At 37.5% G+C, this 12246-nt stretch overlaps 1 protein-coding gene across 1 annotated transcript; it reads right to left on the reverse strand.

Moving 5' to 3' along the window:
- Positions 1 to 1175: 1175 nt before the first annotated feature.
- On the reverse strand, positions 1176 to 11116 carry MOCS2 (molybdenum cofactor synthesis 2). Its single transcript, XM_065874858.1, has 7 exons — positions 11074 to 11116; positions 9953 to 10074; positions 8739 to 8883; positions 5670 to 5797; positions 4962 to 5112; positions 3968 to 4091; positions 1176 to 2075 (listed from the first exon to the last, which is right to left on the reverse strand). The coding sequence occupies exons 3-7, from the start codon at positions 8834 to 8836 to the stop codon at positions 2007 to 2009; spliced, it is 570 nt and encodes a 189-aa protein (XP_065730930.1). The 5' UTR covers positions 8837 to 8883; positions 9953 to 10074; positions 11074 to 11116; the 3' UTR covers positions 1176 to 2006.
- Positions 11117 to 12246: the final 1130 nt, after the last annotated feature.

The following is a 12246-nucleotide window of genomic DNA, read 5'->3' on the forward strand; positions in this document are numbered from 1 at the left end:
AAACAAATGGGACCTAATGAAAGTTAAAAGCTCTTGCACAACAAAGGAAACCATCAACAAAATGAAAACCTACGTAATGGGAGAAAATATTTGCAATGATGCAACTGACAAGGGGTATAAACAGCTCATATAATATCGAAAAAACAAATGACCCAATCAAAAATTGGGCAGAAGACCCAAATAGACATTTTTCCAAAGAAGACATACAGATGACTAACAAGCACATGAAACACCATTAATTATTAAAGAAATGCAAATCAAAACCACAATGAGGTATCACCTCACTGAGTTATCACAGTCAGAATGGCTATCATCGAACAGTCTACAAATAATAAATACTGGAGAGGATGTGGAGAAAGAGGAACGCTTGAACACTGTTGGTGGTAATGTAAACTGGTGCAGCCACTATGGAAAACAGTATGGAGGTTCCTTAAAAAACTAAAAATAGAAGTACCACATGATTGAGCAATTCCACTCCTGGGTATATATCCAGAAAACATGAAAACTCTAATTCGAAAAGATACATGCACCACAATGTTCACAGCAGCACTATTTATTACATAATAGCCAAGACAGGGAACCAACCCAACAGATGACTGGCTTAAGAAGATGTGACATATACACACATACACATACAATGGAATATTACTCACCACACACAAAAAACAAAATCACCATTTGCAGCAACATGGATGGATTTATGGAACCTTATGCTTAGTGAAATAAGTCAGACAGAGAAAGACAAATGCTATATGATATCACTTATATGTGGAATCTAAAAAAATAACACAAATGAATCTATATACAAAACAGAAACACTCACAGACATAGAAAACAAACTTATGTTTACCAAAGGGGAGAGGATGAAGGGGAAGGACAAATTACGAGTATGGGATTAACAGATACAAACTACTATACATAAAACAGATAAGAAACAAGGATTTACTGTACAGCATAGGGAATTATACCAAAATCTTGTAATAACCTATAATGGAATATAATATGCAAAAACCCCCAAATCACTATGCTGTACACATAAAACTAACAAAATATTATAAGTCAACAATACTTCAATTAAAAAAAAAAGAACTATATGGAACTTATATACTAAGATCTACCAAGATAGTACATAGGTCGACCAAGCAAAAACTGGACCATTATTTAGTATAAAGATTTTGCAGAAAACATAACTTTATTAATGATAATGTTGCTTAAACTCAAAAAAACTATCTGAAAATACTTTACCAAATAATCATATAATTTCCCCTTTTAATTGGTTGTGGGTACAATTTTATAACTAACATTATAACACAAAGCACCCTTGCTGCTAGTCTGCCTTGTTTTACAATTTTATGCTAATTTATATATTGATACAATACTAATAACTAATATAATAAGTATTATGGTAAGATTATTGATTCTGAAATACTAGAAAGCTTCATATGATGAAATATCTTAGGTATTATCACTGAATTTTTAAAAACAGGATATTGCTTTTAAACTTTTAAAATCATGTTTATTTAGCTTATTTTAAAAATATATAAATTCTAAAAATATATCATACCAAGAGTAACCGATAAGGACTTTTTACAGCTTCCAGTTCTGCCTACATTCCCAAAACGCATCCCTGACACCAATGATATCACTGGGCATAGGGGTAGGGGGTTGGGGGCAGCCTCTGAGACAGTCACTGAGGAGGGGCCACACCTCAATGTGAGTCAAGTTACAGTTAGAGCTTAGTCATAGAATAATATGTCTACCACAGGCATCTTTCCTTAAATTTAAATTATTCTTCCATCTTTTTCCTAAAGCCTTTCTTTCTTCTACCTCTAGTTCCCGAATAAGCCCTCATCCTAAACACTCATTTATTTATTTTTTTCTCTCTTGTTCCACTGGTGTAACATAAGAGTTTATGTTCAGTAAACTATCTTCTGGAGAAGAAAAATCAAAACATGATCAAAGAATTTACCAAGTTTAAATTTTAAGACTCTAAAAACCTAAGTGGTTTAATCATCGGTTGCCCAAAAGCATTCTTTGTTTCTTTTCCAAGATGATGATGATTCTTCATACATTTCCTAAAAAGCAGAATGATAATAAGAATTTAACGGAGAGTATTTTAATAAATGCAAATATATCTGAATAAATCAGGCAAAGGAATATCACAACTATTTATATCTGCTCCTCTTTTAACAATCCAATGGCCATTTGCATACGGCATTAAGAGCAAACAAACGAATAAACGTGCTCCCTACACTAAAGGACTCAGTCAAGTAGGAGAAACGACAGACAAGAAGCCTTAACAAGACAAGGGGCAAACACAGAAAGGAATAAACAATTAATTCCACTTGGGATCATGACAGGAGACAGCCTGGGCAAGGTTATGTATGGAAGATAGAAGGTCTTTCAACACTTTTTTCTTTCCAGACACACCTACTACTTCCACATTTCTAAATATGCGTTTCCAAAGGCCAAAGGGATATTTCCATTAGCTTTGAAATTAACAGACCACCCCAAAGGTTCCTAAACAGGTCTGAGCTGCGTGCTGTTGGCAAACACCCTGTAAGTGCGTGCCCTACCCACCTGCCTATCCCTTGCCTGTATCACAGATGATCTCAAAGCACAGGTTGAAACCAGAACCAGACTAGAATTCAGATAATTTTTGGACAGAAGGGGAATAAGAATATATCACTTTCTCTTCTCACTCTCTAGTCAGGTTCTATTTCTGCAGGGGTAGAAATCCAAATTCAATTATCCTCTGAACACCTGTACACCCTCCCACCCTCTACACACAGAGAAGTAAATAGAAAGCCCAGCCAGTTCTTGAAGCATCACAATGAGTATACCCCCAACTCCTACCCACTCCCTTATTTGGGGAGCCTACCGTCTCATCTACTTTGTCAGCTGGCTGTCCATTCTTTGCTCCAAGGCAAAGAATCTCTCCCAGCCAGGCTCACAATTCATTCTGGAATACTCTTCCTACCTTGCTCTCTCCAGGGTCTCATGGTCTATCAAAATTGTGGCAGCCTTGTTCACAGCAAAGCAACCAGATATCTGAGCTTCACTAAGACAGATTCCTTTCACATATCCTATCCTCTAATCCCTAAGTATCCCCTTATAACAATGGGTTTCAGTTTTTATCCAGAAAATATGGTCACTAAATTTCACAGGTGCTGGTTCAGAGTCCAATTTGCTCATTTCACCACTGGTCCTTCACTCTGGCCTTCTGCTGTACTGGGCAGTGAATCCATTCCTCAGCTTTGCTATCAGCCACAATGTTGTGGGCAATTTGAGGCTCTTAAGTGTAATTACACATTTCTGAGAATACAGAGTGATCCCACTGCTGAGGTTACTACACCAAGGGAGAAATCAGGGAGCTGGGCCTTTTCCTACCTTCAGAATGCTCTATTTAAGCAGGGACTTGTTTGCTTTTATTGATGGGTTTGATGTATGGATGGAAAACAAGCTAGAATTTCCTACTTAGGTTTTTTAAGTCCACTTACTATGCATTTTCTCCAAGGAGGCAATATCCCACTTTTCTTTTCCTAAAATGAAGGAGTTCTAGGAGAAGGCTCTTTTGCCTTGAGAAGTCTCTATTTTAGCCAGTGACTACATAGCCATGCATTATTCCTGCTCTCCAAAGGAAAGACCCTCTAACTCAAGGGAATTCTAATATAAGGGATAATACTTCATATATGAACCACTGGAACGTTCTAGACTAGAAATTCTAACTGTTACCACTTGTTGAGGTCTTCTCCAGGCCATGCATTCTTTGGGGCACGTATTTTTCATGCTTAATAAACCCTGGAAAGGAGATTATTACATAAACATCCTATTTCCTAGGAAAAGAAAACAGGATTCTATAAAGTCAGGGAAGTACATACTCTGTATGTACTCTTCTTCCTTGTTCTTTAAAAATTCCTAAGAAAAATCATGTCCAAAGACAAAATTAGATATTTTCCTAACTTACCTTTTTCCATATGGGCACCTTGGCTTTTAAAGTATCAATGGCATAGCTCACAGCTTCGAGGGAGGCAGTCCTATGGGCTGAGGACACAGCAATGATAATGCTGGCTTCTGACACTGGAACTAAGCTTTAACAAAATGAAGGAAAAAATTCATCATCTCCTCTGAAGGTACGTGTTAAGAAATCTACTAGACATGTGAAAAAAAATAAAAATTCCAGTGAAGTATTCCTAGAACTAAATATCCAGTTCTGTTTTACCTAAACATCGCATTTAGTTAGAAAACAGTAATTCATCCCAGTTGCATTTAGCAGGAAGTGCCAAGCTTGTGACTAATCTGTAAGCATGTATCCACTAAATTTATCGAATGGGCAACAAGATGAAAAGTACCTCACTGATTCAACAAACATCTCATCAAACAAACAAGGCACAGTGCCAGGTAATGCCTAGAAATACAAACTAATCGCATGATGAATATAAGGTAGAATTTAAAGTATTAAATAGCAATGAATAGTAAATAACAGAATTGATAACATTAATAAAATTATAGTTACCAATAACTAATAGATGATAGATTTAGTCCCAATGCTGGGTTCTTTTCAGAGCCTGGAACTCCACTCTTCTTAGTGATACAAAACAGCAAACTAATCTAATGACCTTAAAAGGCTTTTACATCAAAACAATCTCAGACTGTCATATAAACGGGGTATAGACTACAAAACGGTTCTGAAAAGGTCTCATGGCCTTGAACACACATCAGCACAGGCTGTTGGGCACAGGGCCAAAGAATTTTGCACATTTGGACTTTGTTACAGCATCAGCCATTCTCCAAATGTTACAATGTAACAAGCAGCCTTAAAGGCACTGTCTGCCAGAATGATAAACAAACCTCCCTCTCAGGGTAACACAGGATGCCAATGAAGGATTCCAGAATCAGAATTAGTACAAAGGCGGAAAACGACGACACTTAAACTTTTAAACTGATAAAGGAAATCATACCCAAGCCGATGGAACACTGCTATGTGTTTGACTGGCCATTTCTGTCTAATGTCACTACAAATTTTTCTGACTTCATTTTCTGCCATTGGTAGATATGCTTCATACTCTAAGCTAATGACTTTTTTCCCTTCGAAGTTATTCCTTGTAGTTCCTAAAATTAAAAAAAAAATTACAAAATAAGCTTTCTTCCTACAGTAGAAAAAGCACACTAATAGAATAAAAAAGGATTATTTTTGAATAGACAAGTAGCATACCAATTTGTCTAAAAATTACTTTAAAATTTTCTAAACACAAAAACTTGATTAGAAAATCAAGATAATCATCACAAAGATGAGGAAATAAAATGACACTGATTAGCCAGGTTTACTGAAAACATTCAAATGACAAACCAGTATATATTCCCTTTGTAACAATTAGAATTTGACCCTTAAAAGGAAAATATTATGTTCCCAGGATTATCAGAATTCTCTCTGCTAATAATGACTTTTAGTCTACTTTTTTTTTTTTTTTTTGCCTTTAACATATGTTAATTTGAAGATTACTAACACAAAACAAGAACTAAAACAATTTCTACTCACCACCATGGGTAATCTTGGCTAACTGCTCCGTATCTTAAAATCCTCTTACTATTAACACTGAACATGAGAAACACCTGCTAATTTCTACGGTCTTGTATAGTCAATAGATGCTATGAAAATAACAACTCACCTACAAATAGGGATATTGCACCACAGAATGGAGAAATCACCAGCTGTGAGACTTCATCTACTGAAAGTTGCTCAGATGTGAATTTTATTATATCTTTTGATTTCTCTTCAACTTCATTTATATCTTTCCTGGAAATAAAATATTACCAAACCTTAACATTGGTACTAGAGTAAAAACACCCAACCTATAGGCTATGTTTCAATTTATATATTTTTTCTATATTAGATGCGTTAGGAGGCATGATTCGATCTGAATGATAAAAATAAGCAAGTGTAAAATTTGAGCAAAACTCAGTAATTTTACAAATATCCCTAACGAATCAAGCATGATATAAAAAGGAACTTACCATTAACATGATTACTTAAAATGAAATCTATTTCATTTGCCAACCTATTCCACACTCTGGAATTGCTACTCTTATCTCCTGCATCCACACACACATCACCTCTAACCACTGGATTACCAAGCACTACACCCAGAACTGCCTTTTTCTTTACCCAAAAAAGGAGGGCAAGCAGAATGATGACTCCACAGGAACTGGGTTCATTTCATAATCAGGCACAACCTCAGTTAAGTAACTGAGGAAATAAAGGAACTGACTGCACGCCTATTCACCAGATGCTGTAGAAGTCCTTTGCCATGCATTTCTCATTTCATTCATCAAGCGTTTATTTCATACTCACTAAGGGTCAGAGACTAAGCCCACACACTGGATACAGACCAGGGAACAAAAGACCTGGCTCCTGTGCTCAGGCACTTATGCTAGAGGAGGAACAAAGCAATAAATAGGAATTACAAATAGGGATAACTTATGGAAACAAACAGCGTTCTAAGACAGAGCATGGGGGCTGGGGAAGGTGTGTTTAAGATAAGAGGACCATGCTACTGAAAAAAAACCATTCAGATGCTACTGGATTCCAAGATGCTTCAACCTCCTGTATATGTCACCTGAGCTTCTTCCAATTCATCTTGCAATACGATATAGGTAACCCAAACATCGTCTATGAACTTCAGACCACACTGAGTTCCCACAACTTGATTCTGTAATAACATAGATTCTAAAACTGCATGTTACAAACCCTGTCAAACACACTCAAATCATACACAATGTTGCTGAGTATCTTCCTAGTCTTCCCAAAGAACAGCTCTAACCATCACACACAAACACACACCTATGGCAGCCCATTGTTTTCTGAATAAATTACAAAATCAAAAACAATAGTATTTTTCTATATCATGGTGGTGATATGGTGACCACAGTTTCCAAATAAAACTGAGATACATATCTAATGGAGAATTCTATTATTTCCAAATAATAGGACTAAGAAAATCCAATCTCTATCAATGCCAGGCAGTTGGCTTTACCATATTTATTCTTCACTTCTGAGGCACTACCCTCCAGAAGAGTGGGGAAGAAATGGGTGAAAAAAATAAATAAGCATCCTTGGCTTGTTCTTTTCTTTAATAAAACCGAAGTTTTGTCATCCAATATGATATTTACTTGATTTTGGAGAAAAACACTATCAAATTAAGGAAGTTTTCTTTCATTCCTAACTTAAAAGAGTTTTCAATTAGGGATGATTATTAATTTCTACATTATTTATTTCTCAGTTGACAAATTAAGCCTCATTCTGTCTGCCTCTCCAGACCATACTAAGAAATGTTCCTCAGTATGGAGGAGCCTTAAAAAACTAAAAATAGAACTACCATACAACCCAGCAATCCGACTATTGGGCATATACCCTGAGAAAACCATAATTCAAAAAGAGTCATGTACCACAATGTTCATTGCAGCTCTATTTACAATAGCCAGGACATAGAAGCAACCTAAATGTCCATCATTGGATGAATGGATAAAGAAGATATGGTACATATATACAATGCAATATTACTCAGCCATAGAAAAAAAACGAAATTGAGTTATTTGGAGTGAGGTGGATGGACCTAGAGTCTATCATACAGAGGGAAGTAAGTCAGAAAGAGAAAAACAAATACCATATGCTAAAGCATATATATGGAATCTTAAAAAAAAAAAAAAAGGTTCTGAAGAACCTACGGGCAGGACAGGAATAAAGATGCAGACATACACAATGGACTTGAGGACACGGGGAGGGGGAAGGGTAAGCTGGGACAAAGTGAGAGAGTGGCATGGACATATATACACTACCAAATATAAAACAGATAGCTAGTGGGAAGCAGCCACATAGCACAGGGAGATGAGCTCGGTGCTTTGTGACTACCTAGTGAGGTGGGGTAGGGAGGGTGGGAGGGAGATGCAAGAGGGAGGAGATATGGGAATATATGTATACGTAGAGCTGATTCACTTTGTTATAAAGCAGAAACTAACACACCATTGTAAAGCAATTATAATCCAATAAAGATGTTAAAAAAAAAATAAAAATAATAATGGGTTAAATTTAAAAAAACAGAAATGCTCTTACACATTATCCTACTCAGACATGGCTTACTTTATTTGGAAAGATGGAAAGATGACATGGGTCCTAGAGCCACTAGCAATATAACTATAATAATAAAGCTGTTTTTTTATACCTGGAAAATGGTAAGCGTTTTTCAGGAAGAGTGATCTTTTTACTTTCCAGCTATGCAATTTTTCTACATTTCTCTGTGCCCAGGAGAGCTATTATCCAGTATTAATAAGCATATTTGTGGAAAACTACACAGAGAGTCCAATAATAATCTGAGTTCAAATGTTGGCTCTGCCACTTATTAGCTATGTGATCTTAGACAAGTTTCTTAACTTCTCCCTCCTGCAAAATAGGAGTATTAAAACTCCAGTGTCTAGCGCTGTGCCCGACGCAAAATCTCAATAAACCATGTTAAATCAATAGAATGAACAAATCAAGATGACATTAAACTGCTTACAACACAACTGATGCAGAGATGATAGGTATTTATAAGTCCATCTGCACCAATAAAGAGTTGCTGCTTTACCAAGAGTTGGTGCAGACAGCCTGACAAAGAGTATACAGTTAAAGGAAACCATATATAAGTTATTATCTGTATGATCCTTCTGCACAAGACTGGCTAAGAAAAACCTATCTCACATACCCAGGTGGCTCAAAAGCACTATCCTCCACTAATGGGGGGGATAATGGCAATTTCGTCTCCTGATTGAAGCAGGAGGAGCTGATCTCCAAGCTCGACATATTCTTGACGAACAGCAAATATCACCTGATTTCTGACGTCAGCCAATCTGAAAGGAAAAAAGTATAATTAGATGTATCAATGCTGTTAGACCCCAAATCTCCTCAGCTGCAATCAAAATTACATAAATATTACTTTATCTGCAAAATCACTAATTAAACTCATATTTTGCAGAGAAAGGATATATCCACTGAAGAACATACTTATTCACCACAAAGAATGCAGTAAACTGCTAACAACTCTTTACTGGATGTTGGGTGTCTTGGGGAATTAAAGAAACAAACAAAAAAACACTAGACTGGAGACAACATTCAGACCAGGTCAAAAAAAAAAAAAAAAGGACAATTTCTTAATCAGTACATGCCCTCGTTAAAGGTAAAGTAGGAAGAGGCCCCACCATGTTTCATTGATTATCAGGGCATTTTAAGAACTTAAAAAGATATGAAATCAAGAAGGAATAATTTTCTTTATGAACATACATTGTGGACTGTCTTTTACACAGCACTAAGACTTCCAAGTTAAACATTCACACAATTTAAGTGACACTAGTAATATACCTTGAACACGTTCAAACAGGCCACTTTTATATTTTGTTTCAAAAAAGACTCACTGAGGTACGAACAGCAGTAAAATGATATTTTCAAGAACCAGAAAAAAAATCAAATATTGTAAAAACTCAAATTCAGCAGCAGCTGTTTGTTATCTTTCATTTTTCTTTCAATCTTAAAAATTTCTATTTTGAGTTCTCTAAAGAAGGGGCAGGACATCAAAGTTTAAAGCACACACTTTTAACAGAATACGTAATAATTTCATTTAATGTTACAAAAATGCAGAATCTACATTTTCAGTATTTTGTAAATTATAAAACCAAATATAATCATGTCCCTTTGGGAGTATCACAGCTCACTGTGCTTTTTAAGTAAAATATCTTTAACCTTTATTAAGGAATTTTGCATTTTTAAATACTAGAACTTAAGTTTTCAGGAAAAAATACAACTAATGATCCTTTTGACATTAAACATGGAAATCTAAGTTAACTTTTTACTTTTATCATTTACTCACACATTTTTAAATATTAAAAAGTGTTAATCATATACATTCTGCAAATTTTTAACTACCCAGGATGGCGCGTTTCTATCTCATTCCACAGCTGCAATGCTTTTATTTCTTGTGGCACAGAAATGGTCTCTGAGCGAATTCCTGTTATTTCAGCACTTTCTGCAAAATACAACACTTCCACCTGAAAAGAAAGAATATGTTTTTAACAATAACAACCCATAGTCCTTTTCTGACTGTCCACGCTGGGTTTTGTTTTTCAAATGTATTACTTTAATCAAAGACACTTTTTATAAATTAGAAAAAATTTAAAGTGCCTATAAAAATTTCAGCATACCTACAAACTCAAATTTTGAAAAATTTTTATGTTTTAAGTACAAGTCAGACTAATTTCCAGATGCTTTTTAGTTTTATAAATGTTATGTGTGCCACAACTAAAACCCTAACAATATCTTCTTAGAAACCATGAGGTTGGCCTTTAACTGACATAAAATTATAGCACCTTTTATATTTAAGCAGTGAACAAATGTCTGAATCAAGAGATGAATTACACAAATAAATGACCAAATAAATGAAAGACACGTCCTTCACGGTTGTCATATGACCTTTGATTCCAGTCTACATTACATTGAACCCAGCTGTCCAGGATTAAGTTATGCAACATACAAACCCTGATATTTACAAAAGCAGATGAGTCTGAAGTACAGGATAAACTTCTATTTCCTAGGACAAACCTATGCAGATAGCCTGGTATCTAAGCGATCCGACCAAGTAAAATAACCCACCTGTGAATGAAAGCAAATCATTCTCTACGAAATAATCAGAGGCCTGCAAATAATCAAGGGTTCGCAAATGCACAGATGGAACACATTTCATCAAAGAATTCTTAGTTAAGGGCATTTCTTTCTATATTGAAAACTTGTCTTCTTAGAAACGAACAATCTGAGAAGCAAGGGCAAATCAAGGGTGATTTAGAAACCAGCTAGTCTTCCAGGCCAGAACCTACAGAACAAGCGTTCGCGGAACGGGCTTGACTTTCGTTGGGGAGACCAGAGCAAAGCCTCCGAAGTCGGGAGGGCCTACCGCGGCGGTGGCGGTCGCCGGGGTCTGGCCGAGCAGGACCGGGTCTGTGGAGGGAAAAGGCGAGGACAGACACAAGCCCGGAGGGCTTCCCCATTCTTACCTGGCACCGCGGCACCATCCCGCCAGCGAACCCTAGCCGGGTATCCCGGTGCGGAAGCCGAGGCGTCTGATCGACGCAGCGCGCAGGCGCAACCTGCCTGCCGTCCGCCGCCCCCCCCCCCGCCCACAAAGAGCATGCGCAGAGCTAGCTCCTCCCCGCTGTTCTCCCCGCTTCGTTTGCTAAGCAGGCTCCTAGAACTTGGTGTCACTCGCGGAGATGGGTCGCGGTGGTGGGCGAGAGCTGTAGGTGTCGCTAAATGGGAAAGGGGCTGGCCACGCATGTCTTTAGCCTCAGCTGAGAGGCTGAAGTGTGGGAGAGCTGACCCCGGACTCTCCTGGACACCTGCCACCTCCCTTATAGAAGCTCGACTGTTTTCGCCGCTCAACTGCAGGGTTCTCTTTAACACTTTATCTACCCAACCTTCTGCTTAATGATTACTGTTCCCTAAAGACTTAAAGCATTCAACGTATCTGAGCACGCGAACTGTATCACATTTACACTTTGCCTGCTTAGTAATCTGTCCACACGCCACCTAAAACAGCGGTCCCCAACATTTTTGGCACCAGGGGCCAGTTTTGTAGAAGGCAATTTTTCCACGGAAGGGGTGTGGCGGTGGTTTCAGGATGATCCAAGTGCATTGCATTCATTGTGTACTTTATTTCTATTATTATTACATTGTAATATATAATGAAATAATTATACAACTCACCATAATGCAGAATCAGTGGTAGTCCTGAGCTTGTTTTCCTGCAACTAGATGGTCCAATCTGGGGGGATGGGAGACAGTGACACCCCGAGTGTGTTGCTAATGTCCAGTCTCCTCTGTGATCTCGTTTTGGTTGCCGTCACTGCAGAAAACCCTGCTTCACAAAGACAGGATGTTGGAAATGCAAGCAGGCTTTTCAGTGCTTTTGTGGCAATCTCAGGATATTCCACCTTGACTTTAATCCAGAGCGTATGGAGATTTGAAGTTGTCTCAAACATAATTTTAAGGGCACCGTCATTCGCCATCTCAAGCAGCTGATCCTCTTCTAGCACGGACAAAGTTGATTCACCTGGCTTATTCACAAATGGGTCTCAGATCCATTCCTTCCCAGTTCAGGGGTCTTTTGTGGTTGGGAAGTAATGCTCAAACTCTTGAAAGCTGAGGAGTGATCACGCACCAGCTGGGAG

This window comes from Phocoena phocoena, chromosome 3 (assembly GCF_963924675.1).
Source record: "Phocoena phocoena chromosome 3, mPhoPho1.1, whole genome shotgun sequence".
In the NCBI taxonomy this organism is placed as follows: Eukaryota; Metazoa; Chordata; class Mammalia; order Artiodactyla; family Phocoenidae; genus Phocoena; species Phocoena phocoena.